This window comes from Stenella coeruleoalba (genome assembly GCF_951394435.1).
Source record: "Stenella coeruleoalba genome assembly, chromosome: 15".
Lineage (NCBI taxonomy): Eukaryota > Metazoa > Chordata > Mammalia > Artiodactyla > Delphinidae > Stenella > Stenella coeruleoalba.
In genome coordinates, this window is record NC_137161.1 from 66594760 (window position 1) to 66622345 (window position 27586).

General features: G+C 46.9%; 1 protein-coding gene across 1 annotated transcript in view; it reads left to right on the top strand.

Annotated features, from left to right (window-relative positions):
* The first annotated feature begins 429 nt into the window (after positions 1 to 429).
* The window catches only part of VWA3A (von Willebrand factor A domain containing 3A), a 50549-nt gene continuing 23392 nt past the window's right edge, over positions 430 to 27586 (top strand). The window contains exons 1-18 of the mRNA XM_079945546.1: positions 430 to 1027; positions 1787 to 1871; positions 4856 to 4943; positions 5262 to 5385; positions 9509 to 9636; positions 9733 to 9810; positions 11846 to 11900; positions 13871 to 13969; positions 15346 to 15452; positions 17785 to 17910; positions 18222 to 18330; positions 18542 to 18607; positions 20564 to 20689; positions 22333 to 22468; positions 22578 to 22681; positions 24300 to 24380; positions 24839 to 24933; positions 26396 to 26515. Coding sequence (XP_079801672.1) covers positions 4882 to 4943; positions 5262 to 5385; positions 9509 to 9636; positions 9733 to 9810; positions 11846 to 11900; positions 13871 to 13969; positions 15346 to 15452; positions 17785 to 17910; positions 18222 to 18330; positions 18542 to 18607; positions 20564 to 20689; positions 22333 to 22468; positions 22578 to 22681; positions 24300 to 24380; positions 24839 to 24933; positions 26396 to 26515 — 1616 coding nt within the window. The 5' untranslated portion in view covers positions 430 to 1027; positions 1787 to 1871; positions 4856 to 4881. The remainder of the gene's footprint in view (positions 1028 to 1786; positions 1872 to 4855; positions 4944 to 5261; positions 5386 to 9508; positions 9637 to 9732; positions 9811 to 11845; positions 11901 to 13870; positions 13970 to 15345; positions 15453 to 17784; positions 17911 to 18221; positions 18331 to 18541; positions 18608 to 20563; positions 20690 to 22332; positions 22469 to 22577; positions 22682 to 24299; positions 24381 to 24838; positions 24934 to 26395; positions 26516 to 27586) is intronic.

Here is a 27586-nt window from a genome sequence, read left to right on the forward strand (position 1 = left end):
GAAGGATTTTGTTGTTTCTGATCTGGCCTATAGGAGGCACTGGGGTCAACATCTGAAGGGCTTCTCTACCAGACAGTGACTACCACAAGTAGCACATGTTCTAAATTATAAATGAAGGATTCAGAAAGTGAAGGTTGTGATTTGAGAAATGACCTGGATAAGAAAAACTGAGTGCAGTTCCCTTAGCTACTACAAGCTAGCTGACCTTGAGCACATCACTTCATCTCTCCTGATTTCCATAGAAGGAATTGGAAAGGTCCCCAGCTGTGGGCTAAGGGCTGGTTACATCATAATCACCTGGGGCCATTGTTAAATATTCATGTTCCTACACTTTGCTACAGTTCTGTGTCAATCTCCCAGATGGGAATGTACGTATGTTTTCTTAGCAAACAACCCAGATCCTTCTGATGGGCACCTGGGTTTGGGAACCACCGCAGTAGATGATCTCTTCTTATGCTAAGAGGTCACTGAGTCTGCTGCTGTGTTAGCCCGGTTTGGGTGGAGATGGACCTGGCAGGGGTGAGGAACTGCCAAGCCTCTCCCAAGGAGTGTGTCTGGGGGGCTCTGCGGAGGAAGAGAAAGTTACCACTTTCACGCATGTCGCAGGTTCTCTGCTGTCTTTCTTCAGTTCCTACCACGGGAAGGCAGCAGGCACCAGGGCTCCACTGGTCTAAACCACAGTTTTCTGCTGACCCAAAGGTTCTAAAAATAGAAAAGAGGTGCAAATCCTGCTCCCCAGCCTTTGCGGGGGCAGAGAAAAGCAGAGTGCCCAGGGAGAGGTTGTTATGAATGACAAAGTGGTAATTTCTTCCCAGGGGTGAGGAAGGTTTTTCCCTGTCCCTGCCTCAAGCTGCAATGGTGCAGTCTGTTACCTTGGAGACCAGCAAACACTTCCCGACAGGACAAGCTTCCCTGTTGAGTTGCTTGGAGGAGCTTGGAGGAACTAGAAGTGGGAACCAGCGAAAACAGTCCTGGGATGACCAGGGGCCCTTCTCCCAGAGATGGAGAAATAAATGGAGAAATGCAGGTGAAGTTGAGAGTCAGAAGGGTTGACAGGGTGATAAAAGAGTGGGCGGGGGGAGGCCCAGACTCTAAGCTCTGGACTAAGTGAGAAAGATTTAGGGAGCCTGGGTCTTAAGCACCTGGTCCCTACCTGCCAGACGTTAGTGCTGATGTGCTACGTGCTGGGGGTGCAACAGCAGACAAGGAAGTAATGGGGCTGCTCCCGAGAAGGTCTGTGACAATTTGGTAAGAGACGGCCAGGAGGCAGCAACAGGAGGGAATGATTTCCTCCTTGGGGGTTGGGGGGCAGCAAATGGGGTTCTGGAAAGACTTCCTGGGTTTTCTTGTCAAACAAAAAGGGCAAAGGGCAATTCTAGAAGTAGGTCCAACTTGAACAAAGAAGAGTATGAATTAGCAGGGTGTGTGTAGGTAGGGGTTACCAGGGTGTGTAGAAGGATGCAGGATGAGGTAGCGAGGTAAGCAAAGAATAGATCCAAATGGAATGAAAAGCCTTGTGAAGAAGGTTTGACTTGCTTGTCCACGGTACTGAGAATCCATGGCAGCGTTCTAAACAAGTAGTAACATGAACAATTCTGCATATCAGAAAAATCATTCCGGCAGCAGACTGTAAAATGGATTGGATGGGAGAAAGACTGGAGGTTATTAGGCAGTTAAAAATACAAACGCTGGGGGTGGCTTTATCCTGGATATTTAGGAGAATCCTAGATCCAGCTGTTAGCAAATCAGGAAGTTAGCTGAAGATTTTCTTTTATCCACTAATCAGGGCTACCTCTCTCCCTTTGACAAGATGCCATCTCCTAAGGACCGGCTTGGATATTCTCTTCCCCTCCTGTGACCAGTCTCCCAAGGTAATGTGGCCCACCTTTCTCTAAACTCTGGACCTGCCCTGAGTACATTTATTCAACAAATGTTTTTTTAGCAACTACTATGTTCTAGGCAATGTTTACATAAAACTGTTCTAACAGTGAACATAACTAATGCCCTCATGGATCTTACTTCTAGTGGATTGATGGATGAGGGAGAGTGGGCCAGAGACAGATAATAAGTAAATATATAGAACATCAGATGATGAAATGTGCTGCAGAGAAAACAAAACAGGGGCAGGGAGGTACTGTCTGAGATGGGGTAATCAAAGAAGACCTCTCTGATAAGGTTTCATTTGAGCAAAGGCCTGAGGGTAAGGGCTGTCCAGCTCTGCCTACCAGCTCTCTCTGGCACCTAGCATGCACTCTATAAATGTGCGCGGAATGAACGAGTGCTTGTGTCATATGCTGAAGTTCTTGAAGATGCAGCAGATTTTGAAATGGTACTCTGCATTCCTGTAGCCCTTTGTATTTTACAAAGCTCTTGTACGTTCTCAATTTCATTTGATCCTCCTGACGATGGAGTTGAAGTAGGCAGGGCAGTTACTATTATCCCCATGCCATTCTGCAGATGAAGAAACCAATGGGTCCGTGCTCCTTCTAGCACACCACATTGTTTTGCTAGTTTTATGCAACCCAAACACCCCTCCGTTGGCCAACACAAGTCATCCCAGAATCCAGTCGTGCAAGCCTCTGAATTCATTAGGTTGTTAATCACTCACTGAAAAGAGGGAACTAAGACTGCGGGGTGTCCAGTGTTGATGAGGTATTTCTATTCCAGCAGTCTCTGCCACAAGAGTCTCCCAGCAAAGCATATTGAAGTAAAACCGCTTTTTCTTTTTTTGAGACATTGTCACATTATCTTGGTGCTTCTCAAAAGAAAATTCCTCTGAATAAAAGATTAAAGGCCCCCAAAGAAAAAAGCAAGTTGCCGAACCATCATTAGGCTATTTAATTTAATGGTTTCATAAGAACACACACTCCAATGTTGAAGCTGCAACTCCATCTGGAGTTTCTCACTTGCGGTGTTTTAGACAATATTTTTTTTGTTGCAAGTAACAAGAAATATAAATGAGGTCACTTGGGCTTCCCTGGTGGTTCAGTGGTTAAGAATCCGCCTGCCAATGCAGGGGACACAGATTTGAGCCCTGGTCGTGGAAGATCCCACATGCCGTGGAGCAACTAAGCCCGTGCACCACAACTACTGAGCCTGCGCTCTAGAGCCCACGAGCCACAACTACTGAGCCCATGTGCCACAACTACTGAAGCCCGTGTGCCTAGAGCCCGTGCTCTGCAACAACAGAAGCCGCTGTAATGAGAAACCCACACGCCGCAATGAAGAGTAGCCCCCGCTCGCCGCAACTAGAGAAAGCCCGAGCAGTAACGAAGACCCAACGCAGCCAAAAATAAATAAATAAATACATTTATAATAAATAAGTAAATGAGGTCGCTTAAGCAAAAAGGAAGGGAATTAGAAGGAACAAGTATCTCACGGAACCCAAGAGCAGAAAGTGAAGTCAGTTCTTCAAGAACTGAGGTTTACCTCCCCTCCTCAGAATATTTACTGTCTGCCAGTCCCTGCTCTCGCATAACTTACAGTCTAATGGGAGAAAGATGCCAATTCTTAAAAATCACACAAATAAATGTATTATTCTAAATTAAGATAATTACTTTTAAAGAAAGGAGCACAGTTGTATGACAGTTTACATAACACAAAGGAACCTGGAATAGAGTGGGATGGTAGAGAAGACTTCCTAGAGGAAGTAACATTTGAGCTGAAATGTCAAGGATGAGTGGTTGGGGGGAGGGGAGGAGAATGTTCCAGAGCAAAGCCAGCATATGAAAAGGCCCTGCGATTAAAGGAGCCATACAGCATTCTAGGAACTGAAGGGGAACGGGGTTGTCGAACAGAGAGCAATGTTTCTCCTCATGCTAAAAAACACAAAGCAGTGAGCAATGGTGGAGTGGGAAAGCTGGAGAGGTAGGTGGGCAGCAGCCAGAATTTGCGAGCCTCAAATGCCATCTTACGGATCTTAGTCTTTATCCTAGAAATAAAGGGAAGCCTTTGAACAGCTTTGAGCAGGAGGGAGAAGAGGGGGTGTGACCTTGGATTTGTGGGGGGGGTTGGCTGCCTGGTGCGGCTTGTGGGATGTTAGTTCCCCAACCAGGGATTGAACATGACCCTCAGCAGTGAGAGCGTGGAGTCCTAACCACTGGACCGCCAGGGAATTCCTTGGATTTGGGGGGGACGGGTTGTGTTTATTAATTTATTTATTTTTGGATGCGTTGGGTTTTCGCTTGCTGCAACTAGAGGAATCCTGCGCACAGCAACAAAGACCCAACGCAGCCCCCCAAAATAATTAATTAATTAAAATAAAATAAATAAAATAAAATAAGATACTTTATAAAAAATAAGGTCTAAGCTCAAAAGACACCTTCACTGATCACCTGACCTATGCAAAGCAGATTCCTTTCCTGATTACTATCATATTATCCTGTTTACTTCCTTCACAGTACTTTCCACAATTTGTTATTACTATATTTACATCACTCTCCCCCTCTGGGAGGACAAGGACGATGCCTAGCTCAGTGATTGTCAACTGGGGACAACTGTGCTCCCCAGGAGACATTAGGCAATGTTTAGAGACGTTTTTGGTTGTTACAACTTGCGGGGGGGCAGGGTTGCTACTGGCATCTGATAGGTAGAGGCCAGCCGTGCTGCTAAGCATCCTTCCATGCACAGGAGAGCCTCACGACAAAGCATTAGCTTGTCCAAAATGTCGAAAGTGCTGAAGTCAAGAAACCTTTGTTATCGTGTTCACTGTTGTATCCTCAGCATCTAGCACAAAGCCTGATACCTAGTAGGTGTTCAATAAGTATTTATTGAATGAATGAATGAAAGAACCGTTGAGCTGTTGTCTATATGCTGCACTTACCCTTTTCTTTTCTGGTATTCTTTTCCTCCTTAGGAAAATAAGCATTGGGTGTTTTTATAATGGCCACACAAACTAGTCCTATCTTCCATGGTCAAGATAATAAGTTTCTGGAAAATCATTGGTAAGCATCTTCTCTGACTTTGCAAATGAAAACAACAACAACAATATTTTGTTCACGGGAGTTGAGGGGGAAATACCTGCCTTTAAGTGAGACTGGGTAAATGGTCGATACATCATCTTATACCTGAGGGCTTTAGTTACCTAACTACCAAAACAATAGAATAAAATGTCTTATGAGCCTGGAGTCCACATTTTATCAGGATCTACACAGGAAACTTTCCCAGTTACTACACAGAAATAAAATGTTTCTGGAGGCCCTGACAACGTAGAGTCAATGTCTGGTGCTGGGGCATTGATCAAATTACTTTGTGTTTTTTAGCGTGAGGAGAAACAATGACAGAGATCCAAAGAAGCAATTGAACCAGAAGAATATCAATGAACGTGGCCAAAACCTAGACAATGGACTACTGGTTACACATATTAACCAGACACAGGACTTGCTGGTAAAAACCATAGTGCTTCAACTGAGTGGCAGTGCTTACAAATCATAGTCTGGGAATGCAGAATGTGTTAAGCTCTGGGTATTTCTTTCTTCACGTAGGATCTCAGGACTGAAAAGGATTAGTTACACACTCATCTCTGATCCCCTGCCTTTAGAAATGACTGAAGAATCTCTATGCCGTTTATAGAAATTGTATAGCCTTCTTGGCCATATCATTAAATATTCAGGGGGATGTGAAGACACTGTCCTTGTTATCAAATCTTGAAAACTAAGGAATTTAATTCTAAGATTCTCCTTCCTGAGATTTGTTTTTCCTGTAGGATTCCCTAAAATCTAGATCCAAAAATCAGTTTCAGGGGCTTCCCTGGTGGCGCAGTGGTTGAGAGTCCGCCTGCCGATGCAGGGGACATGGGTTCGTGTCCCAGTCCGGGAAGATCCCACATGCCGCGGAGCGGCTGGGCCCGTGAGCCATGACCGCTGAGCCTGCGCGTCCGGAGCCTGTTGCTCCGCAACGGGAGAGGCCACAACAGTGAGAGGCCCGCGTACCGCAAAAAAAAAAAAAAAAAAATCAGTTTCAGGAAGTGCCACTGGAGTGAGAACGTTACAGCAGGAGAATTAACCTCTCGAATGACCAGAACTGTGGTCTTAGGCTGACTCTCAGTGTGTTGATGAGCTCTCTTCGCGTGGTGGTGAGTGGATTGTCTAGAACTCGCAATTCACTCTACCATAGAGACTACTGTCATCAGGGGTTGTCCGTGCAAGTCTGGCCCATCACCGTCTACCTATTCTACACTAGAGTTTAACAATGGTCCTTTGAAATGATAATCAGTCAAAAACATTACAGTTTTAATGCTAGCAATTAAACATCAGGAAAATAGTTGGGCTTTACTTTTCTCCAGTATTGGCACTTAGGGGAAAGCGAGTTTAATTAAAAGGAGATGAGCAAATGTCAATAGAGTCTGGAAATTCTGAAGGCTCCTTTCAATGACTTTAGATGTTGATACTATGAGTCTTTATTTCACCTAATTTCTTATCAGATACACGACTTTCCAGGTGTACAAGGACCCCTCTTATTTATTAGCCACAAATGGGGCCTCCTTTACTTCACAAATGAATAGCAGTGGGAAAGAGGGAAAGGATTGCCCCAGCACAAAGATCTTATTCTTCTGTATGTAAAGCACATCCTTCAGTATATAATCAGTATGTCCTACAGTCAAAATCCGTCATGTGTTTCATGGTGGCTCTTCAAATATTAATAATACAAAATCCATGTCCTAAAAAGTGATGGATCATTTCAAATGCAAGTAAAATGGAAGAGAGGTGCATTAGAAGTCTACCAGGTTCAGTGTTACCAAAGGGAGGTGGTTGTCCTGAAAGATGAGAAGAGTGACACCTAGTGTTTATATGCTGCAGAGCACCATTTTCCTAAGCGAGCGGCTGGGGCTAAGATTATAGGCGGTGCTGTTCTGGGGCGGGACATTAATTAGCAGAGAATCACATACGGAGAAAGTTGTCTTTTCAGCCAGTTCTCTCTAGATCCTTCACAAAGATAGTCACAGTTTGGTGGTAATTTAAAGGCAATATAGTATCGTGATTATGACCGTGGCTCAAGCTTGGGTTTGAATCCCAGCTCCAACACTAAGTAGATGTGTGACTGGACAAATTGCTTAATTCTCAATACTTCAGCACCCTTGTCAGTAAAATGAGGTTAATAACGATGGAACCTATTTTGTAGACGTAATTAAGTTAATACACGGAAAGTGCTTGTCACATAATAAGCACTATTAAGAGTTTGCTCTAATTATTCGTGTTTTCACACTTCTTTAACACTTGCTAATTTCCTTTTTTTTTAACATCTTTATTGGGGTATACTTGCTTTACAGTGGTGTGTTAGTTTCTGCTTTATAACAAAGTGAATCAGTTATACATATCCATATGTTGAAACAGAGGGTGAGGAGGTGTCAGGCACAGAACTTACGGCATCCAATACTATCTAGCTGGAATATGATAGCAGCAGTTTATTTTCATTGCCTTTGTTTGTTTGTTACCGTCTGTTTATGACCCAACCTGAGGGGAAACAAGAATCACTGTTAAGAACCGTTTATGCAGCAGCGCTCCAGGCCACGCTCTAGATCTTAGCGTCACGCACCCACCTTACAGGTGGAGAAAGAGACACGGGGCTTGCCCAGCATCACAAAGCTAGTAAGTGGGGGGCCCAGGACTGCACTCCCTTCTCCCCTCCCTCTCTTCCTCTGCCCTTTCCTCCTTCCGAATCCTCTGTCTGATCTAATCCTGTCTCATGCAGCTCGGTCAGCCACAGCAGATAATTTCAACCCCTTGTCTATCACCTCACCGTCTACAGGGAGAGCCTGACAAAGACAAGCCCAAGCAGTACCCACCCAGGGTCCAAGCAGGCGCACAGGAGACAGGCAAAGCCATCTTTGGGTGTAGTCGGGGGCCGCGGTGGGCTAAGCAGTGCGCAGGCCCTTTCCACGGTCACTGGACGCTGCAGGGCGGTTTCTCTCACTGTGGGACTGAGCCGGCCTCTCCCCTTGTGAGGCCGTGTCCCACACCCTGAGTCACAGCCAACCCTGGCAACATGTAAGGCCCACTGATTCACACAGACAATGGCGGCCGTGCTGGAAGCTCTTGCAGCATCCGTGTCTGCTCCAGGCCTTGCACACCCTTCCAGCCTCTTCTCAGGTCATGCTTACCCTGCATTCGCTACACTCCAACCACCGTGGCCACCTTTCTGTTCTTGCAGCACTCTGCCCCTGCCCCCAAGCCCACCTCTGCCTGGACTGTGTGCGCCCAGAGACACACAGGGCTGACTCCTCCTGCACCTTCAGACCACAGCTCAGAGGGGCTTCCCCTGACCCCCCATCTCAGCTAAAGTGACCTCCCCATCTCCACCCTAGTCATTTTCTATCACATTGCCCTGCCCCACTTTCTTAATACAGTTGTTCCTTGCTGAAATTATGGACATTGATTTTGCTTTTCTTTACTGACCATCTATCTACACTAGAATGTGAGCTCCGAGAAGGCGAGAATATTTCTATCTTGTTCACATGGTAGCCCTAGGACCAGGGACAGTGCCTAGTTCAAAGCAGGGCTCAGAACAAGGCAAAGTGGGCTCAGAGTCTTAGGTCAGCTCTCTCCACCTTCTGGCTCTCAGAATGTATCACCAATGTTGAATGCTTGCTGTGAACGACTTCAGCTCCATCACCAAGGCCACCACCCACATCCTGAGCTTATGTCACTCAGCACAAGCAAGGGGGCTTGTTCATTTCATGGCCAGACTCCTGTGATGGCTCGGAAATTCTTCCTCTAAAACTTTTACCCACTGCTCCTGTTTCTGGCCTCTGGAATGGACAGGGAAACCCATTCCCTCTTCCATCAGTCAACAAATGTTTGTGGAGGATCCCTCAGACTGAGAGGGAGGCAGAACTCGTATACCTGAAAGGATGCAGGGAATGCAAATACAGAAATAAACAAAGACGCCACCATCACTTGTGTTTGACAGAGACTCAAAGGTTGGCAGGGGAGAAGGAAAGCTTTATGGTGAAAAAAGGGGAAAGCTTCAGGTGTACCCTGAAGGGAGCCAGAGGCGGACTAACTAGAAGCCGGCGTCTCCTGTGACTGATCTGGGGGCATGTTTGGTTTTCTCTGGTTGGTCCTGAGCTGAAAAGGGGATGAAGAGTAGGCAAGCTGGCAGTCACTGCCAGAGCCCTGACTTCCCGGTCCAATTGCCGCAGAGGTTGTGGTCTGGCTCCATGGTCTGGTTGCTACCCGTGTGGGTCGGAGTTGTGCTGTCATACAGGGTCTAGCCACGGTGTGTTTGTGTATTCAGTCTCTCACAAGGCAGGATGTGGCGAGTGGCGCTTGACTCCTCTAGACACATACTGGGGATGAGGTGAGGGATGGGCACGGGTATTTCCGGGCAACTGGCCCAGAGCACTGGCCTCCGCATTTGTCTGTTGCCTCAGCAAGGCGAGTTCTTGAACGGACTGCTCTCGGGTGGGACCGGTCAGGCTGGTACCCCTTAGGGGTCCAGGTGGAGGGAACCTAAAACATCCTCAGCATCACCTTCTCTTTCCACCGGTTTCTGTGACTCTGTCTTGCAGAGGCTGCAGGGCGATGAGACCCAGCTGTCTTCAGCTTGGGAGGATTCAGAAGATTGGCTTTTAACACACAATTTAAAGTCTATGAAACTCACCTTGGCTGACCTGATAAGCCAGGGCACAGCCATGCTGTAAGTCTGAAGCCTTTCCCCTCTCTCCCCAAGCCTGCAAGACACGTCCCTCCCCCTGAGCCCAAGAGACCCTCTCATAAGACTTTTCTTCTTCAGGAAGGAGGGTAGCAATGTCACGAGGAAAATGCACATCTCCACCCAGACCATCCACCAACTGGAATCCAAGCTTTCTGAGTAAGTATGCTTTTCAGCGTCTTCCCAACAACCCAAGAGCTCAAGAAGTACCTGGTTTCAGCAGCCTGAAAATGACTTTGTTCAAACAACAGTGTCTGTGGGACCTTGGGCAGGCTTCTTTCCTCTTCTAGCCCCAATTTCCTGTTTTTGCAAATAAAGAGGTTGGACCATATCAGTTTTTCTCAGCCTTTTAAAATCCATGGTCCCTTTGGATGAACACATAAAACCTCACAGCCTCATCTGATGTGTGATGGTTAAGAGTGACCACTTTTGATGACAGATTGATTGGGTTCATACTTTTACAGATGTATGTCAAAAATATTCAGGCGCTCCACTTCCAAACTAGATTTTTTTTAAAAGCTTCTCTTTGGTTTATTTATTTGGCCACACCAAGAGGCTTATGGGATCCAAGTTCCCCAACCAGGGATCGAACCTGGGCCCTTGGCAGTGAAAGCGAGGGTTCCTGACTACTGGACCGCCAGGGAATTCCCCCAAACCAGATTTTGACGTCACCATCCATCCCCGGTGTAGCAATCAATGGGCCATGATTACTGCTTGCCTGAGGTTTCTTAAAAGGTTAGAATAATAATTAATAGCCAACATTTCTTGATGAGTCAGGAATTCTGCTAAGGGCTGCACACATTATCTTATTTAATCCTCACAACAACACAAAATATAGTGTTACTCTCAAGACCGTTAACCAAAAGTCAATTACTAAATAACCAATTTGCCAAATTTATCAAAACATTTTAACTGGAGCTTCCCTGGTGGCGCAGTGGCTGAGATTCCACCTGCCGATGCAGGGGACACGGGTTCGTGCCCCGGTCCGGGAAGATCCCACATGCCGCGGAGCGGCTGGGTCCGTGAGCCATGGCCGCTGAGCCTGCGCGTCCGGAGCCTGTGCTCCGCAACGGGAGAGGCCACAACAGTGAGAGGCCCGCATACCGCAAAAAAAAAAAAAAAAAAAAAAATTTTAACTGTAACTTTTATAGCAAGTTTTGTTGGGTTGGAAGGTTAAACAGATTTTAAAGATTTCTGCAATATTTTGGTTGATTGGTTTTAATTGTGAATCCAGCAATTTAAGGAATGTTTCAGGTCTCTTCAGTTATTGGTCATTTGGCAAATTGATTTTCAGAGAATTGGTTTTCAGTAAACGAACTTTTGGCAAATTGACTTGGGTAAAGTCTTATTATCTTCATGTTGGAGCTGATGAAGCTGTGGAGTTTACCACACTTGTCCAAGGTCACACAGTTAGTAAACAGCAGAGCTGGGTCTCAAAGACAAGCTCGTCTCATTACCTGCCCATGCCCTTACCTGCACCCACACTCACGCATGCCTATGACTCTGCCCACTGCCCCATGCCCATGAGTTTATATCCAAAGGCCTTCCCTGCCCTTCTCTGGGCCCCCAAATCCCACCTGCCTCAGTGAAGGCAATTCAGTTAAGTTCACGTGGCTGAGTCCTTAACTTGAGTGCCTGTTACAGGCTGGTCTCCGAACAGCCACTGGAATAGTTTGCAATAAGGGAAACTCAAGAAATTCCCCTGGCCACTTATATTCAAAAACTAAGTGTTTTGTTCATCAATCCACTGAGAAACTGCTGCTGAGTTGCCTCACTTGTGCATTTATGATCATGTCCAGGTGACTAGGAAGTCTCACCTGAGAAGACACAGATTTGAGAAGAGCAAGAATGTTCTTCCACCTTCCTCATAAGAACACCCCCCCATCCTCCATAGACTGGCCCTCCCTCGAAGCCCACCTAGTTCCACCAAACCACAGCCGTTTATAATGAACATTGGATCAGCAAAAGGACCCCCCACACACTTGATCCCTTTCACAATCCCCTCCATCCTTTATCCCAGAAAACAGACCTTCAGTTTTCTCTTTGCTAGATTTTGCCTTATATTCTCCCAATGCCTTAGACACATTAAAAGAAAGAAAGTCCCATCCGCACTTTCCTTCCATGTATGTAAGTGGCTGTTTTGCTCAGTGATGAAGCTGACCTTGGGTGACAAGTCTTCCTGGTGTTTTGACAGAGCTATTGAACTCTATCAACAGAGAATTCAGTGGCTCACAGAAAACAGCAAGAAGGTAATAGATTTCATTCTTTACCTCCTTTCACTCATTCCACCTGTACTTGTTAGAACCCTTTCAGATGCAAGTGCTAGACCTGCAATTTACATTAGCCAAAGCTAAAAAGGGAATTTCTAGACCTACAGAAATGAAAAACTCAAACACAGCTGTATCTGGGGGTGCAAATGATGTCATTCTTTGTCTCTGAGCTCTGCTTTCCCCTGGGTTGGTTTTACCCTCCGGAAGGCTCTCCCCAGTCTTGGGAAGATGGTCACCAGCAGCTCTAAGCTTACATGTCACCAACTAAAGTGACATGTCAAAAAGGATCTCACCTTGCTTTCCCAGTACACCCTCCCAAGTCCTGGGATTGACACTCTCTGGACCAATTTAGACCAATCACCATAACCAGGAGGATGAGATGCACTAACTGATTGGGCCTGGAACTAGTACTCATGCCTGGGGAAAGACAGGGGGTGGGGGAAGTTGGGGGAGACTGGGTGAGCCCCCCCAAACCTCATGGACTGAGAAAAGGGAGACAGATGGCTGCACATGGAAAGGCAGAGTGCTGTTACCAGAAGGGGAAACAGATCCTGGGTGAGAACAGCAGAAATGCCCTGGACCGTTTCACCTCAGACCCCTAATGAGATTTATGGTTAAGGCCGATCATCTGGACATAACTTTTGAAAGTTTGATTAAATGTTTTCCTCAGACCCAAAGAGTAGAAGAATGATCATGGGCAAATTAACCTTTATTTTGCCTTCTTATTTGTTTTAGCCTATATTCTTCCACTGATGCTTTTCTGGGCCACCATTTGCTTTCACCTTAGGCAATCCTCAACTCTTTTCTTAAACCCTGGGACAGGCAAGATGCTGAAATCCATGCTCCCCACCCCCAAGCCCCACCTCTACTACCCAGGCCGATTCCAGGGTGTAGTCTACATCTCAGATCCAGAACCATCTTCAGTTGCTTAGACAGGCCAGCAAATGCACATCTCCAGCTGTGGCACGCCCCTTCTGGTTGCACGTGGTAACACAGGCAGAGAGAACTGAGAGGGGTGAAATCCTCACCTACTCCACAAACATCCATTCAGGGAATGTTGCTCTCACCTGCCTACCCACATCACACCTGTCCTGGCACTTTTGACAAAGGGGGCAGGGATTGCTGGTTGGGTCCTTCTTCCCCTTACCCCTTTCTGACGGAGTTACCGCGGAGCCAGGAAACAAGCTCCGATTCGATTCCAGGTAAGCAATCACCTGTGAACCAGCTCATGAGTCTTCTGCGCGCTGGGGCACCTGGGGTGATGCACGGTCCATCACAGGGCCCAGTTCCCGACTCTGCTGTCAGCAAGGCCTCACTTCTCTGGGTGTCCGTTTCCATATCTGCAGAGGATAGAAGCAGGGGTTATTGACCGGTGGCACTCAGGCAGATCTGGCCCTACAACCATGCTTTTCTTGGCCTCCATAGTTTTATTTTTTGAATTAGTTGTCAAGATTTTAAAATCCTGATATTTCACTTTTACGTCTGCTTTCAGTCTTCTCTTGAAAAACTGGGACTATCTGGCCTCACTGGGCTCCAATTCCCTCTTATTTACTTTTCCAGTTATTTCTATGGGATGAGTTTCTAGAATTTCAATGGCTAGGTTTAAGGGGATGCATGTTTGTTTGTTTTAAATTTATTTATTTTATTTTTGGCTGCGTTGGGTCTTTGTTGCTGCGCGCGGGCTTTCTCTAGTTGCGGCGAGCGGGGGCTACTCTTTGTTGCGGTGCACAGGCTTCTCATTGCGGCGACTTCTCTTGTTGCGGAGCACCGGCTCTAGGCGCGCGGGCTTCAGTAGTTGCAGCATTCTTCTATAAAATGGGTCTTCCTTCTGCGGCTTCTTGTTGAGGTTGGGGAGCACTTGAACGTCTGCTACACAGAGCTGCCCAGTAAAAGGTTTGTAGAAGCACAGAGCTGTGCTGGTTGTTTCCGCGCGCCCTCTTTGGTTTTAGGTATTTGGCCTCATCAAGGGGGCCAGAGTCGGTGTTCTCATTGATGTGTCAGCTGTCAGCAGTGGCCCTCAGAAGGAGGAGTTCCAAAGTGACCTCATGGTAAGTCTCTCTGAAGGACCTGGAACTGGCAGCTCCACCCCACCCTCCCCTTGTGAGCTTGCTAATGGGCTTTGTTTATAGCAAGTGCAAAATGGAGTGTTTTGCAAAGAACAGTTCACACTTAATTAGCACCTACAGTTAAAAAAAATATATATGTTGAGTTCTGCAAAACCCAGCCTCAGAGTCTCAGCTGCAGTGTGAACTTCTAGTATTCACACGACAGCAGTCCCTACTAACCTGATTTTGTCTCAAGAGCCCGGAAAGAGGGCACGCAGGCGGTAATCAGTTGGACTGACTTCAGCACAGCATGGGCTTCCGGCCTGTTCCAGACAAGGAGCTATCCTGCTTGGCCGTAACTCAGAAGCTAAGAACTCTAGGGTCAAATCCCAGGCACCTCCACCACTTCTCGGCTGTGTGACTGTGTTACCTCATCTGTAAAACAGGGGTGATGACAGTTGCCACCTCACAGGGTCACCAGAGGACAAAAGGAGTTCATGCAAATTAAGTGCTCAGTACAGAGTCTGGCATCGAAAAAGCCTCTGTAGTCTCTGTGACGTGTTATGGAGGGTCTGTTCCTAGAGGAACCTCTAGCGCTTTGAATGAGACCTTCGCAGCAACAGCTGGTCCCAGGACCCTTTAGAGGGATCAACGTGGGCCAGTTTCCAGACTTGTCCCTTGTTCCTGGTCTCAGCAGGTGTCAGGGAACAGGTGTCAGTGCAGGTCCCTCTTCCTGACAGGTCCCAGGACCCAGTTTCCAAAGATCCCCCAGCTGGGCTGGTCCAGTCTTAGCCAGGGCAAGGCTCGTGTTGGCAGTAACAGGTGAAGTTTGTAGCTGGCCGGGAAGAAGCGGGATGAGTTATCTTATTGTTGGATACTCACCAGGTTGAGTCTGAGAGCATCCAATGGGTTGGCCCTGCACCTATCGTTCTGTCCCCAACTCACATGCCCGGGACAGAAACCACTGCCCCTGACCTCCGTTCTCCTCCCTGGGTGCCACAGTGAGGTGCTGAGGGTCCAACCACAGCACACGCTGAGGTGGGTGCTCATCCCACTGCACCCGTGACCTAAGTGCGCAGCAGCCGCGGCAGAAAAGCACGTGGTCTGCGGTCAGCGGGAGTGAGGACCCAGCTCCTGGACTGGCCCGCCAAGCCGTGGGCTGGCCACCCAGGCCCCGTACCCGCCACGCACAGCCAGGAGCAGGCTGGGGTGGGCAGCAAGCAAATGTCAACATGGGGCTACTAAGCTGGGCCTTAAGCGACCCTGTTTCAGCACGGCTCCCACCCCAGCCCAGAGGGCCCAGCCAAGGCTTGAGAGGTGGGGCCAGGCTCCACGTGGCCCATGGCCCTGGCAGCCAGTGATGTCCTTTTGCCCACCAGAGCCTCATTGATGAGCAGCTGAGCCACAAGGAGAAGCTGTACGTCCTGTCCTTCGGTACCACCACCAGCACCTTGTGGCCCAGCCCGGTGGAAGTCGGCACCTCCAGGTGAGTGACTGCCCAGCCTTAGCCCAGATGTCTACCTGGTCATCTTCCTCCCTAAGTGTTAGTGTCTTTATTGCGTGATTAAAGTGCAAGACCCCCAACAGACAAGTGAGACAATTCACAAAAGCAGAAACACAGGGAGCCAATAACTTTTGGAAAAGTCACCCCACGAGCACCACAAAATGAAAAGATGAGACATCATTTTTACCCAGAAAACTAGCAAGGTAGTTTTATTATTATGAAAATAATACATGCTCATTTTCAAAAGTTGGAACAGAATAAAAGGATAAATAATAGCAGATGAGTCTCCCTCTTACCTAGTTCCCCCTCACCTCCCAATAACAGTTTCTTCTATCTACTTCCACAGGCTTTGCACATACACGCATCCGTGTGCTTATCCTCTCTTATTTAAACATAATCAGGCACACATTACACTGTTTTGCATCTTGGCTTTGCACCTAATCTTGACTATCATTTTCTCTCAGTACACAGAGATCAACCTCATTCTTTTTTTTTTTTTTTTTTTTTGCGGTACGCGGGCCTCTCACTGTTGTGGCCTCTCCCGTTGCGGAGCACAGCCTCCGGACGCGCAGGCTCAGCGGCCATGGCTCACGGGCCCAGCCGCTCCGCGGCATGTGGGATCTTCCCGGACCGGGGCATGAACCTGTGTCCCCTGCATTGGCAGGCGGACTCTCAACCACTGCGCCACCAGGGAGGCCCAACCTCATTCTTTTTAATAGCAGCATAGTATTCCACTGTGTAGATATACTGTAATTTATTTAGCTAGTCCTTTGGGAGTTTCTGCTTTGGAGGGTTTTTCGCAGGTGGGGAGAGGGGGAAGGTAAGAATTTCTGCTTACTTATGCCAGTAAATAGCTCCCTCTTTTCCATGAAGGGAATAGCCTTGATCATCCACCATGTGTTGGGCGCCATGCTTGGTACTTCACATGTACTCTCTTACTTAATATTTATAGCCAACACATGGGATAGGATTACTAACCACCCCCCCCCCGCCCCCCGTTTTGCAGATGAGGAGACTGGGACTCAGGTTAGGGAACTTTTCCAAAATGGCAGAGTCAGGATTGGATTCCAAAGCCCAGAGCGGATCCCAGGGAAAACCACATGCTTGGGTTTCTGGGACGGAGGTGCCCTTGCCCAGCACTAGCTGTAAAGAGGAGGGCTTCCGGGTAGAGGAGTGCTGGTTCAGGCAGCGCAGGCTTTGAATCCTGGCTCTGACAGTCACTGGGGGATCTTGACAGGTCCTTTAACTCTCTTATTAGCAGAATGAGGCAAGGACAACTGTTTCTCACAGGGCTGTGAAGATGAGTGAAAAATGAGTACTTGGCATGGGGCAGGTACTCAGTGGGTAAGAGTGTCTTTTACTGTGATTTCCACTCTTGTTCAACCCCCGAGCTCTGGAATGTCAGACCTGGAAGACACCTTGAGACCATCTAGCCAAGAGTGCCTCAACTGCAATTATTCCTGGTCTTCCCTTGTGATGTTCGTCCTATCCCTGCCACCTGAACTATTATTTACTCTGTGCTACCTGTACTATTATCGATTTTTTAAAATATCAACGCTATATTTACTTCGATGGCAACTATCAATACCATAACTGAGAAGCCCGTATCACTTGCCATAATTAGAAAGTCGCTATAAACATAAAGAGAATGAAAGCAGACAAAACAATGGTATTAAATTCCAGCTTGAAACCTATTGGCTAGAGAGGGCGCCAGGCCTGGGATTTGTTCTCTTTGCTTAAAAGGGAGATTCAAACATTTATAATAATGAAAGACAGACTTACTGGCAACGAGCTGAGGGGTCTTTTTTGCAGGGGGAGATCAGGCTGAAAGAGAAATGGAAAGAGAAGGGCTGTCTCACTAGTGCCACATGAGGCATTTAACCAAGAAAGCTCTGTGTTATGTCATCTTCCCTGTGGCGAGCGGTGTGCATCCCAACCCGTGTGGAATGTAGCCACACGGCCTCGCTGCCTTCTCTTCAAGCCCTCTTAGGGTTAAGGGATTAACTCTGGGCTTCAGGCTGAGGTCTGCCTCCCAGGAGAGTTGAAGGGGAAAGGAGCTTAGCCCCAGACCCCCATGTAGCAGAGTCGCTAGAAGCTCAGGCCCTAGAGTCACACCTGGTTTGAAATCTCAGCGTTGCCAGCTGCTTACAGTATCACCTTGGGCAAGTCCTAACTCTGAGACTCAGTTTCCTCATCTATAAAATGGGAATAAAGGTATCCATCTCAAAGAATGACTGTTAGATTTATAACAGCTCGTACCTCTCCTGGGCCTGGCCCCTAGTAAGAGTTATTAGGTTGTTATCCTCTCCCACAGCCTCCAGGAACTCAAGCTCTGGGTAAAGAAACTGCAGCCTGACAGAGGCAGCAATCTGCTGGAAGCCCTGAAGAAAATCTTCGCTCTGAAGGGGCTGAATTCTCTGGTGATCATAATGGGAAGCTGGTAGGTCTCCTTTCCTAAGCGGATAACATGAAGGGGTTGGAGAACCAAACCACTGTTAGAGAAAAGACCATCAAGACTCTTCACGTACGCTTGAGAGAAGGATTGTGTTTCCAGGCCAGTTGTCCACAGGTGCAGGGGCAGGGCAGCCAGGGTGGCCAGGCCTGTGGCCCACTCAGCCCTGCATCTTACACAAGTGACCTGGGACACAGGTGGTTGATTAGATTTGGTAGATGCTCCTTGGGAATTACCATTTTGCTGGGGAATGTCCTCAGGCTGAGGTGTCCCCTTCTCTTCTTCCGTCTTCTCCACAGCCCAGATCAGCCTTCTGAAATCCTGTCCGAGTACATCCAACAGTCCATCATGGGACGGGACCTCATCACCCACATCATCACCTACAAATGCGATGATCAGGTGCCCCCTGTAAGTATCGAGATTCTCCAAGGCTTCCCTTGGATTGGCTATAGTGAGCTGGGCCAGCCTTTGAGGTCCCCAAGCTGCGGACCAGAACACAGCTCTCCTTATACCTAGTTCTCCTGTTGGTAAGCTCAGTTGGGAGGCTCAGACGAGGAGAAAGTCTGTTAAGGTACCGGCATTGCCCTAGTGACGGCTCACCCTGTCACCATCCCCACAGGCTGTTCTGAAGCACCTTGCAGAAGCTCTTGGGGGCTACTACCACTGCTACAGCCCAGAGACAGAGGTAAGCCCTTGGGCCAACACACTGCCCCCTCCTCCCATCCCTGCCTGCCTCCAAGGTTGTGCCTGGGGAATCTGGGCCAGACAGGCCATGCTGTGTGTGTGCTTGCTTTCCCCCCTCCCCAACTCAGTGGGTTTACAACGGTAAAATCAGGTTAAAATGAATATGTGGGAAGAACAGAAACAACATGAAGTCACAAGAGATCCTTTTGTCGGTGTGTGTGATGAGTTGATTATACGCCGGTAGAATCCTGAATCCCTATCCAGTTGCCATCAGCGTGGGCCCCAGCCCACCTCTGCTCCCACCAGCGCTCTGAGTCTGAAGCAGTTGCTTCAGTTCTCTCTCCTAGATGGGCCCCACCTACTGCAGGAGACGCACAGCAATCCATTCATTCTGTACCAATCCATCCATTAGTATCCTTGTCCCGGTTAATAATAACATCGCATACTCCGCGTCCACAATGGAGGTGACAGTTAATAGGCTGTGCCTTGCCTGCTAACCTAATCGCCGTGAGCGCATGAATATTTGCCTCTCACAAGTGTGTTCAAGGGTCAAAAAGTTGGACATTTCCCATGAGGGAGCCAAGGTCAGGCAACATTCTCCTTGGGCAGAACCCCTTCTTGTTACCTCATTGCCCAGACTTTAGAGGAGTCACAGACTCCAGGGGCTAGGAAAGGACAGTGAGTGAATGAAACTGGCTGGTTTAAGAGATATTTTCTGTTAAAACCTGTGAACCTCTTGGCGTATCTGTTGTTTTTCCACTCTTGGTAGAGGTATGGGTAAAACAAATTTCATTGTCTTCGTTATTATGGGCAAAACAACAGTGCAGAGGTGACAAAAAGTGACAACTGATTCCGATGGGGACACAACAGTGAGCGGTAAGGAGTGCGGTGAACGAAACAGCACTTGCCGCAGCTAAAGAGGCACCTCCGCGCAGCCCCAGCCCGGTGCTCTGTAGGAGCGTGACCACCGGTGTTGCCAGGTCTTCTGATTTTTCAACAAGAGCCAGAAACCTGGATTTTTGTATGTGTGTGATTTCTTTACATTTTAAAAAAATTGCAGTGAAATTCTCATAACATAAAGTGAACAATCAGGGGACGTTAGTACATTCACAATGTTGTGCGATCACCACCTTTATCTAGCTCCAAAACATTTCCATCCCCCCGAAAGGAAACTCTGTACCTATTAAAGCAGTGACTCCCTGTTCCCCCTCCCCTGCAGCCCCACGTAACCACCAATCTGCTTTCTGTCTCTAGGGATTTACCTTTTCTGGCTATTTCCTATAAATGGAATCATACACCTTTCACATCCATCTTCTTTCACTTAGCATCCTGTTTTCAAGGTTCATCTATGTTGTAGCCCGTATCAGCACTTTGTTCCTTTTGCGTTGAATAATATTCCATTTTCTGGATATACTACACTTTGTTTATCCATTCATCAGTCAATGGACATTTGAGCTGTTGTGAACTGGTATGATTACTGGTGTGCAAGTTTCTGAGTCCCTGTTTTCGATTACTGTAGGTATAAAGCTCGGAGTAGAAATGCTGCGTCAGGTAGTAATTCTGTTTAATTTCTTGAGGAGCCACCAAACAGTTCTCCACAGCAGCTGCACCATTTTACAATTCCACCCTCATCCCACAGTTCCAATTCCTCCTGCTTCCCCTCCCCGCCTCCTCCTATCATTATTATTATTATTATTGTCATCCTAGAGGGTATAAAGTGTTTCTTCCCATTTTTAAGGCTAGACGGCCCTTCAATTGTTTAAAAACACTGCAAGCCAATACTGTACAAATGGAACACTGACTTTCGCAGGCTCTGTCCTGCACATGGACCCCGGTTTATAACGTCCGCTTTAAAGAGCCTGCCGCTCCGCCTTAGGGATTCACGTGGCTGCCTGTCCTTTCCCACTGCCGGTAGCCAGGTGACTGCTGGATGACTGATTGCCCTCACCACCCCCAGATCTACAGCAGCCGGGAGGTGGATGAGCTGCTGGCAGAAATCCAGGAGGCCCAGAGCCTCCGGGGCCACGTGCAAGCCCTGCACCAGAGCGCCTCCTGCGAGGAGCGGACCGGCTCGATGCACGAGGTAGGTGGTGAGAGCCCCAAGCTCAGACCTTCCGCGGAGGCACGCAGCTGGCCTTGCTGTGCTCTCCTGTCTCACCTGTCGCGCAAGGGAGCGGCTGCCAGGCCTCCCACGTCCCGAAAATGGAACAAAGCGAGGCCCCGCCCCCCTCTGTCCCAACAGCTGTGAGCTGCCCAGGCCTCCGCTGGAAGGATCCTGGTGGATTTTCTATCCGAAAGATTTATTTCAGAGAAAGGCCAGCAGGCTCCTGCCACCCCTTCCCCCTACCACTGCCCCTCCCTTCCCCCCAGTTTGGAGAATGATGAAAACCTCAACCACACAGGGTAGGCTGTCTTGAAGACGGTCTTCCCACCAGTATCTCATTCAGGGCAAAGGCCCTGCTTGAGGACGCTTAATTAAACACCAACAGAGTAACTCAGAAAGCTTATGGACACAATCACCGGTAAAGCTGCGTACCGAGGAGAACTGGTAATGCGTTTATAGCTTCACAGAATGAATGTATGGATTTGGGGTACCAGACGTTTTGACCTGGCTGGATGTAGTGAAAGAAACACAGCACCTAGACTGGGATTTTGAATTTTAGTTTCAGCTCTTCTACTATCTAAAACAATAACAATAAGTATTAGTATTATAATAGCTTTCATTTGCTGAGTGCTCACTATAAGATGGGCACAATGCTTAATTCTTTAAATGCCTTATTTTATCTTTACAACCACAGTCTGCGGTAGGTATGTTATTACCCCCATTTTACAGATGAGAAAACTGAAGTTAAGAGTTTAAATAATTTGCCTGAGATCACAGAGGGAAGCTGATTAGTCTCAATTGAACCCAGGTCTGTTTGATGCCAAAACCTTGCCAGATGTTTCCCCAAATGAAACACATGTACTACTTGTAGTTTGCAAGATGATGATAAGGTGATACATAGATTAATATTCTTTTCAATGTTATGCATTTAAAGCTAGCTCATTATGACAGAAATAGATCTTTCTAAAATTATTTAAGTACAAAAAAAGGAAGTCAAAAATTAAAATTGAAAACGTTAATTTCAATTAATATTATTATAATTAAAAAGATTTAATGTTATATGTTTGATTTTTTAAAATATTAAGTAAGTAACAGTACAGTGGTACTCGTAGCAAAGTTCATGAAGGAGGTGCTCGAATGTCTGGAGTTTGGGAATTGCTGTTCGGTGTTTTCCTCATACGTGAGCTATCTGTGATTTAACCTCTCAGAAGCTCAGGTTTTTGGCTGTAAGTGTGGGCGAGGGCGGGTGGGCTAGATCAGGGCTCCCTAAATGATTCGGTGCAGGAGATACTTTTTAGTTCCCTGGAGCCTTATATTTGAGCCCTTGGCAAGACCACCTGTCATCTTGGAGTCCGAGGTGCTTACCTTAATGGTAAGGGTGGGAAGGCGTGAGGAGGATGGACAAGTGAAAGAGGAAGGGAGTTTCTGGGTACACCTCTCTCTTCTCCTGGAAATTCCAGAAATCTCCTGAGAAGCGGATGGGGATAGTGGGAGGGGAAGGCAGAACTGCCTTTAGTTTACCAGGTAATGTTTTAAGATGCTCCCTTGGATGGGTGGGGGAGACCGTGGACTTTCCAGCTCTAAAAGATGATGATGTAAGGATGATTTTTCATTTCGATTAGATTTCCACAGAGGTTGCAAAGAGGCCACTCACGAGTCTCTTGCCTAAACCCCCAAAGCATGAGGATCCCCTCACTATTGAGTTCCCAAACTTGGACAAGACTTCTGCAGAATGGCTAAAGACCAATAGCCTGAAAGGTAAATACCCAAAGAGGGAAGAACCCAGGACTCAGGTGACTAACGGAAAGGAATGAACCCTTTGGGGCTTCATGAGTGGTACCCCAAACCCCACCATTTATTTTTACAGCCAAGAAGCTAAGCCTTTATCAGGTTCTGGCACCCAATGCATTCTCTCCCGTGGAGGAATTTGTGCCTATTCTCCGGAAGACAGTATCAGCAACTATCCACGAGGTAACTCAGATTCAGAGTTCTGTCCAGTCCTTTGCAGGGGAGCTCCTGCGTGGTACTTCCTTTCTGAAATGTTCAGGAAATAGAAGTCATAAGACAGAGCCCAAGGAGCAAGGGCCTGAGGGCCTGGAGTGGGATGGAGGCGTTCCACCCAGGACTCTAGAACCCTCATCAAATCTACTCTAACTGCTGTTTTTCAAAGATACGAAAATGAAACTTGGGAGACTGGGGTAAGAGGGAGTATATTGGGCACCACGGTCACCTCCTCCATGGAGGTTTTCCTCCTCCCCATTCAGAACACACTCTCTTTGTGTCCTCGCTCTACCTTGTACAGACTTCTACTATCGCTCCTGTAATGCGCTAATGTGTGTATTTGTTACATGTCTAATCCCCACCAAAGTATGAGCCCTTTAAAAGAAAAAGCTCTTCTCCAACCCTCTTTCCCCGATATCTAGTACAAGTAAGCACTCAGTGAATGGTGGCTGGAAGGAAGGATGGAAAGAAGAATGAAAAGGATGAAAGAATAGGTAAAAGAATGGATGGATGGTTGGATGGATGGATTGATGGAAAAGTGAACAGATGGAAGGATGGAAGGGAAATTGGAAGGATGGATGACAGGATAAAATTAAACAGATGCAAGGATGGGGACTTCCCTGGTGGTCCAGTGGTTAAGACTCTGCACTCCCAATGCAGGGGGCCCGGGTTTGATCCCTGGTCAGGGAACTAGATCCCTCATGCCACAACCAAGATCCCTCACGTAGAAACAAAGGTCGCATGTGCTGCAACCAGGACCCAGGCACAGCCAAATAAATACATTAAATAAATAAATATATATATTTTTAAAAAGACGGAAGAATGAAAGTAAAGATTAAAGGAAGGGTGGAAGGATGGAAAAATGGAAGGACAGTATAATGGTAATGGGCAAATAGAAAGATCAGTGGAGGAACTTCCCTGGTGGTCCAGTGGTTGAGACTCTGCGCTCCCCCTGCAGGGGACATGGGTTCGATCCCTGGTTGGGGAACTAGGATCCCACATGCTGCACCGTGTGGTCAAAAAAAAGAAAAGGAAGGAAAAGAACAATCAGTGGAAAGGCAGAAGAATGAAAGGAAAGAGAGAGTGTGGGCATGTAGAGTTCTGGCAGCCCATGGAGGGATGACTAGATGGAAGGAGTGATAGGTAGAGATATGACAACTTGGTGGAGGATGAAAGAACAAAGTGAACGAATTTGATTTTCAAAGTGTCCGTGAAGGCGCATCTGGGTTCCCAAACCTAAGAACTCATGGCTGGTAAGTTTTAAGGTCTCCAACTCTGCTATTACCAAACCTCCAGCCCTATCTTGTAGTAAAGACCCTGATGTTCAGACGAGCCTCCTGAGAAGGGAGCTGGCTTTGCTGTCAGGCACAGTTCATTCAGGGGACTGCACCCCGAAGGCCCTCTGCTGCCAGCTCCACACAAGGCAATGGCCTGCTGTGTGGGGAAGAATCCAACCCCAGATGGGCTAAGAGCCCATTTCCCTCTCTTGCATCTCACTTGGAGAGCCCAGTGGCCAATTTACACTTCAAATCCTTCCCCACCTGTGCTTCTGTTCACCTGCTCCCCTCCTGGCCACACCTGAGTGCAGAAGGCAATGGTACAGTTTGAATGGCATGATGGGACAATGAAGAATATTCACGTGGACCTGCCCTTCCTGTATGAGTACCAGGTCAGTGGTGGGTCCCATTAGTCAGAATATGGGGTGCGGGGAGGGAGATGGGTGGAATGTGGAGGCACCAAGCCACTGACTGAACTCCCTCTTATAAACAGAGACTGTACCCCACCCACAGGCCCCTGTGGGACTTTCTCCACCTCCTCCCCAGGCAGGGACCCGGATAAAAAGCCTCTGATCCAAAAAAAAAAAAAAAAAAAAAAAAAAGCCTCTGATCCTTTGGGGTCAACATTTACCTCCTCCCCATCTGAGGCAATGAAATACTTTGACTCTTCCCTTCCTGATCCTGTGGCAGACTCGTCCATGCTTTAACAGAATGTCTGTACTGCCTGGATACCCATGGCCTTGACGTACCATTCCCAGAAACCAAGTGGGGTACACCCCCTTCCCCCCAGACCCCTTAATCGGCCATGCTCTGCGCAGTCGCTCACTGTGTGTGGCGCATGAGTTTGCAGAAGCAGCTCAGCAGAGCTATGCGGATGTATGAGAGACGGATCGAGTGGCTCTCCTTGGCCAGCAGAAGAATCTGGGGCACCGTCTGCGAAAAAAGGTACCTTCCCCCAGTAGTGTTCTTGTCCTTCATGGGTGTCATGTGTGACACAGCACTCAACCAACTCATGAATTCCCTGTTGGTAGCATCAGAAGCCAACATTTAGATTAAGGATCAGTAATCACTCAGTAGAACCCCTGGAGGGAAAAGTCACCACCATCATCCCCAACATCAACAAGCATCACTCAATACCAACAATGTCACTCAGGAATCTTTCTGCTAAAAAGCAACAGAAACTAAGTGCAAATTGACTTAAACAAATCAGGGAAGTCTGGTTAAGGTAACTGAAAATTCTAGACTAGATTTGATAGCTGTCTTCAGGCACGGCTTGATCCAGAGGTTCATGCATGTCAGGAATCTCTCTCCATCCCTCAGCTCTGTTTTCCTCTCTGTTCGCTTTGTTTTCAGGCTGGCTTTCCCCTCCAGGTGGTGAGATAGCTGCCCAAAGCTCCCAACTTCCTTCCTTCCAGTTTAGCACTCCCAGGGCTGGGGGCAAGGGTCCATCCTTGAGCTATTCACTAGGGCCAAGAGGGTTTGATGTTCTGATTGGCTGGGGTCAAATGTCCACTCTTAAAGCTTGGGCTGGCATCAGCTCTACTCAACTCAAATGGACTGTTAGAGACAGAGGTATTCCCCCTCCTCGCCCCCCAAAAATCAAGATGCTGCTGTGAGAAGAGGTAATGGATGCTGAGTAGGGAGAAACAATAGGTATCCAAAATATCATTATTGCTTCCATACCTTACTGGATGCCTTACCACCTACCAAGTATTATGCTTTGTAATACTATTCATCTATTATATCATTTACTTCTCAAAGCAACCCTATGAAGTCTCATTGTAAATAGTTTATAGTTAAATATGCCAAGGATCAGAGAGGTATTGCGACTTGCCTAAGGCCACACAGGAAGTGGGACTTGAACCAAGGCCTTCTGACTCTCTATCCAGTGGATTTTCTTTTGCTATCCATAGCTGTCTCAAAATGAGAATGGGTGGGGGGAGGAGATGGGACTATAAGATTTGAAGTAATAAAAGGAGAAGGCTGAATAGCACTAGAGATCTTAAAACAGAGAGAAAAAATAATGATACATTTCCCCAGAGGCCCCAGTTACGCCTAATTCCCCATCTAACTTGCTTAGCTTGTTTCTGTTTTCCCTTCATAGTCCCCAACCTATAATAATATTGAATACTAGTAATTTAAAACAAGGAAATGTACGAAATCATTATATGCAGCCCTGCCCTTAAACCATCTCCACCACGAGGCTTTATACCATGATAGACCCTCCTGGAGAGAAGGTTCTACTGTTGTAAACCCGCCTGTGTTGACTTCAGACCATGGAGATTTGGCCAGCTATGAATTTGGCATGCAGAACTCCCCTGGAAAAAACGTTAAATAGTAAAATGGAACAAAATAAACATTATCTGAGAGGTTCGGTTCTCCTCTTAAAGCTTGTGTTTCTTTTTAGGGTGGTTATACTGCTCGATATCTCTGTGACCAATTCCATGTACATTATTCATATCCAGCACTCCCTGAGACTTCTGCTGGAGGAGCAGCTGTCCAACAAGGACTGCTTCAACATCATCGCGTACGCTCCCGCTTCCTGCTTCCCGCTTCCCGCTTCCCGCTTCCCGTGGTGGGGAGGGCGTGTGCACTCGGATGCCATCCCTGGGCTGAGGCTCCTGGCAGGACAACAGATGTATGGGCACCCAGCATCCTAGGAGGGCCGTCAGTTTATCTGATTTGAATGATCTTGTTTGGGGCATTGAATAATTAAATGGTTGCAGGACAGTCCCACTGGGGCGAAGGTGATAAGCGGACCCAAAACACATTGCTTGATCAGCCAGGATAAAGTAACTCAGCCCATTGCCCCATTTGGCTACCAAGCTGATAAACACAAAAGAGAAAAAGAAGGGCCCCCAGGCTTGGCTCCTAGCTCAGTTCTAGCAAGCCACAGTATTTCAAGCATTCAGAATTCCAATTATAAATTTTAATTATACATAGATATATCAATATAATTTTTGTATATAGTTATATGTTGTGTATTATATATAGCTATATAGAATTAAATTATACAGTTATAAAACTATATGATTGAATTATATATAAAACTATATATTTAAATTATATATAAGTATATATAGTATAAATTAAAACTATATAACTATATATTTAAATTATATATTTTATGTATAAATTTTAAATATAAATAAACTTAAATTTAAAATGTAAATATTCAATATATAACAAGTGTTTAACTACATATACATTTAAATTATATATGACTATATATAATACTATATATATGTGTTATACTTCTGTCTACATAGTTACTTATATTTTTAATCTATAATTATATATAATTTAAATATATGTATAGTTATATATATACATTTTTTAATTAATTAATTTTATTTTTGGCTGCATTGGGTCTTCGTTGCTGCGTGCGGGCTTTCTTTAGTTGTGGCGTGTGGGCTTTCTCTAGTTGCAGTGAGCAGGGGCTACTCTTCATTGCCATGTGCGGGCTTCTCATTGCAGTGGCTTCTTTTGTTGTGGAGCACAGGCTCTAGGCACGCAGGCTCAGTAGTTGTGGCTCGTGGGCTCTAGAGGGCAGGCTCAGTAGTTGTGGCGCACAGGCTTAGTTGCTCCGCGGCACGTG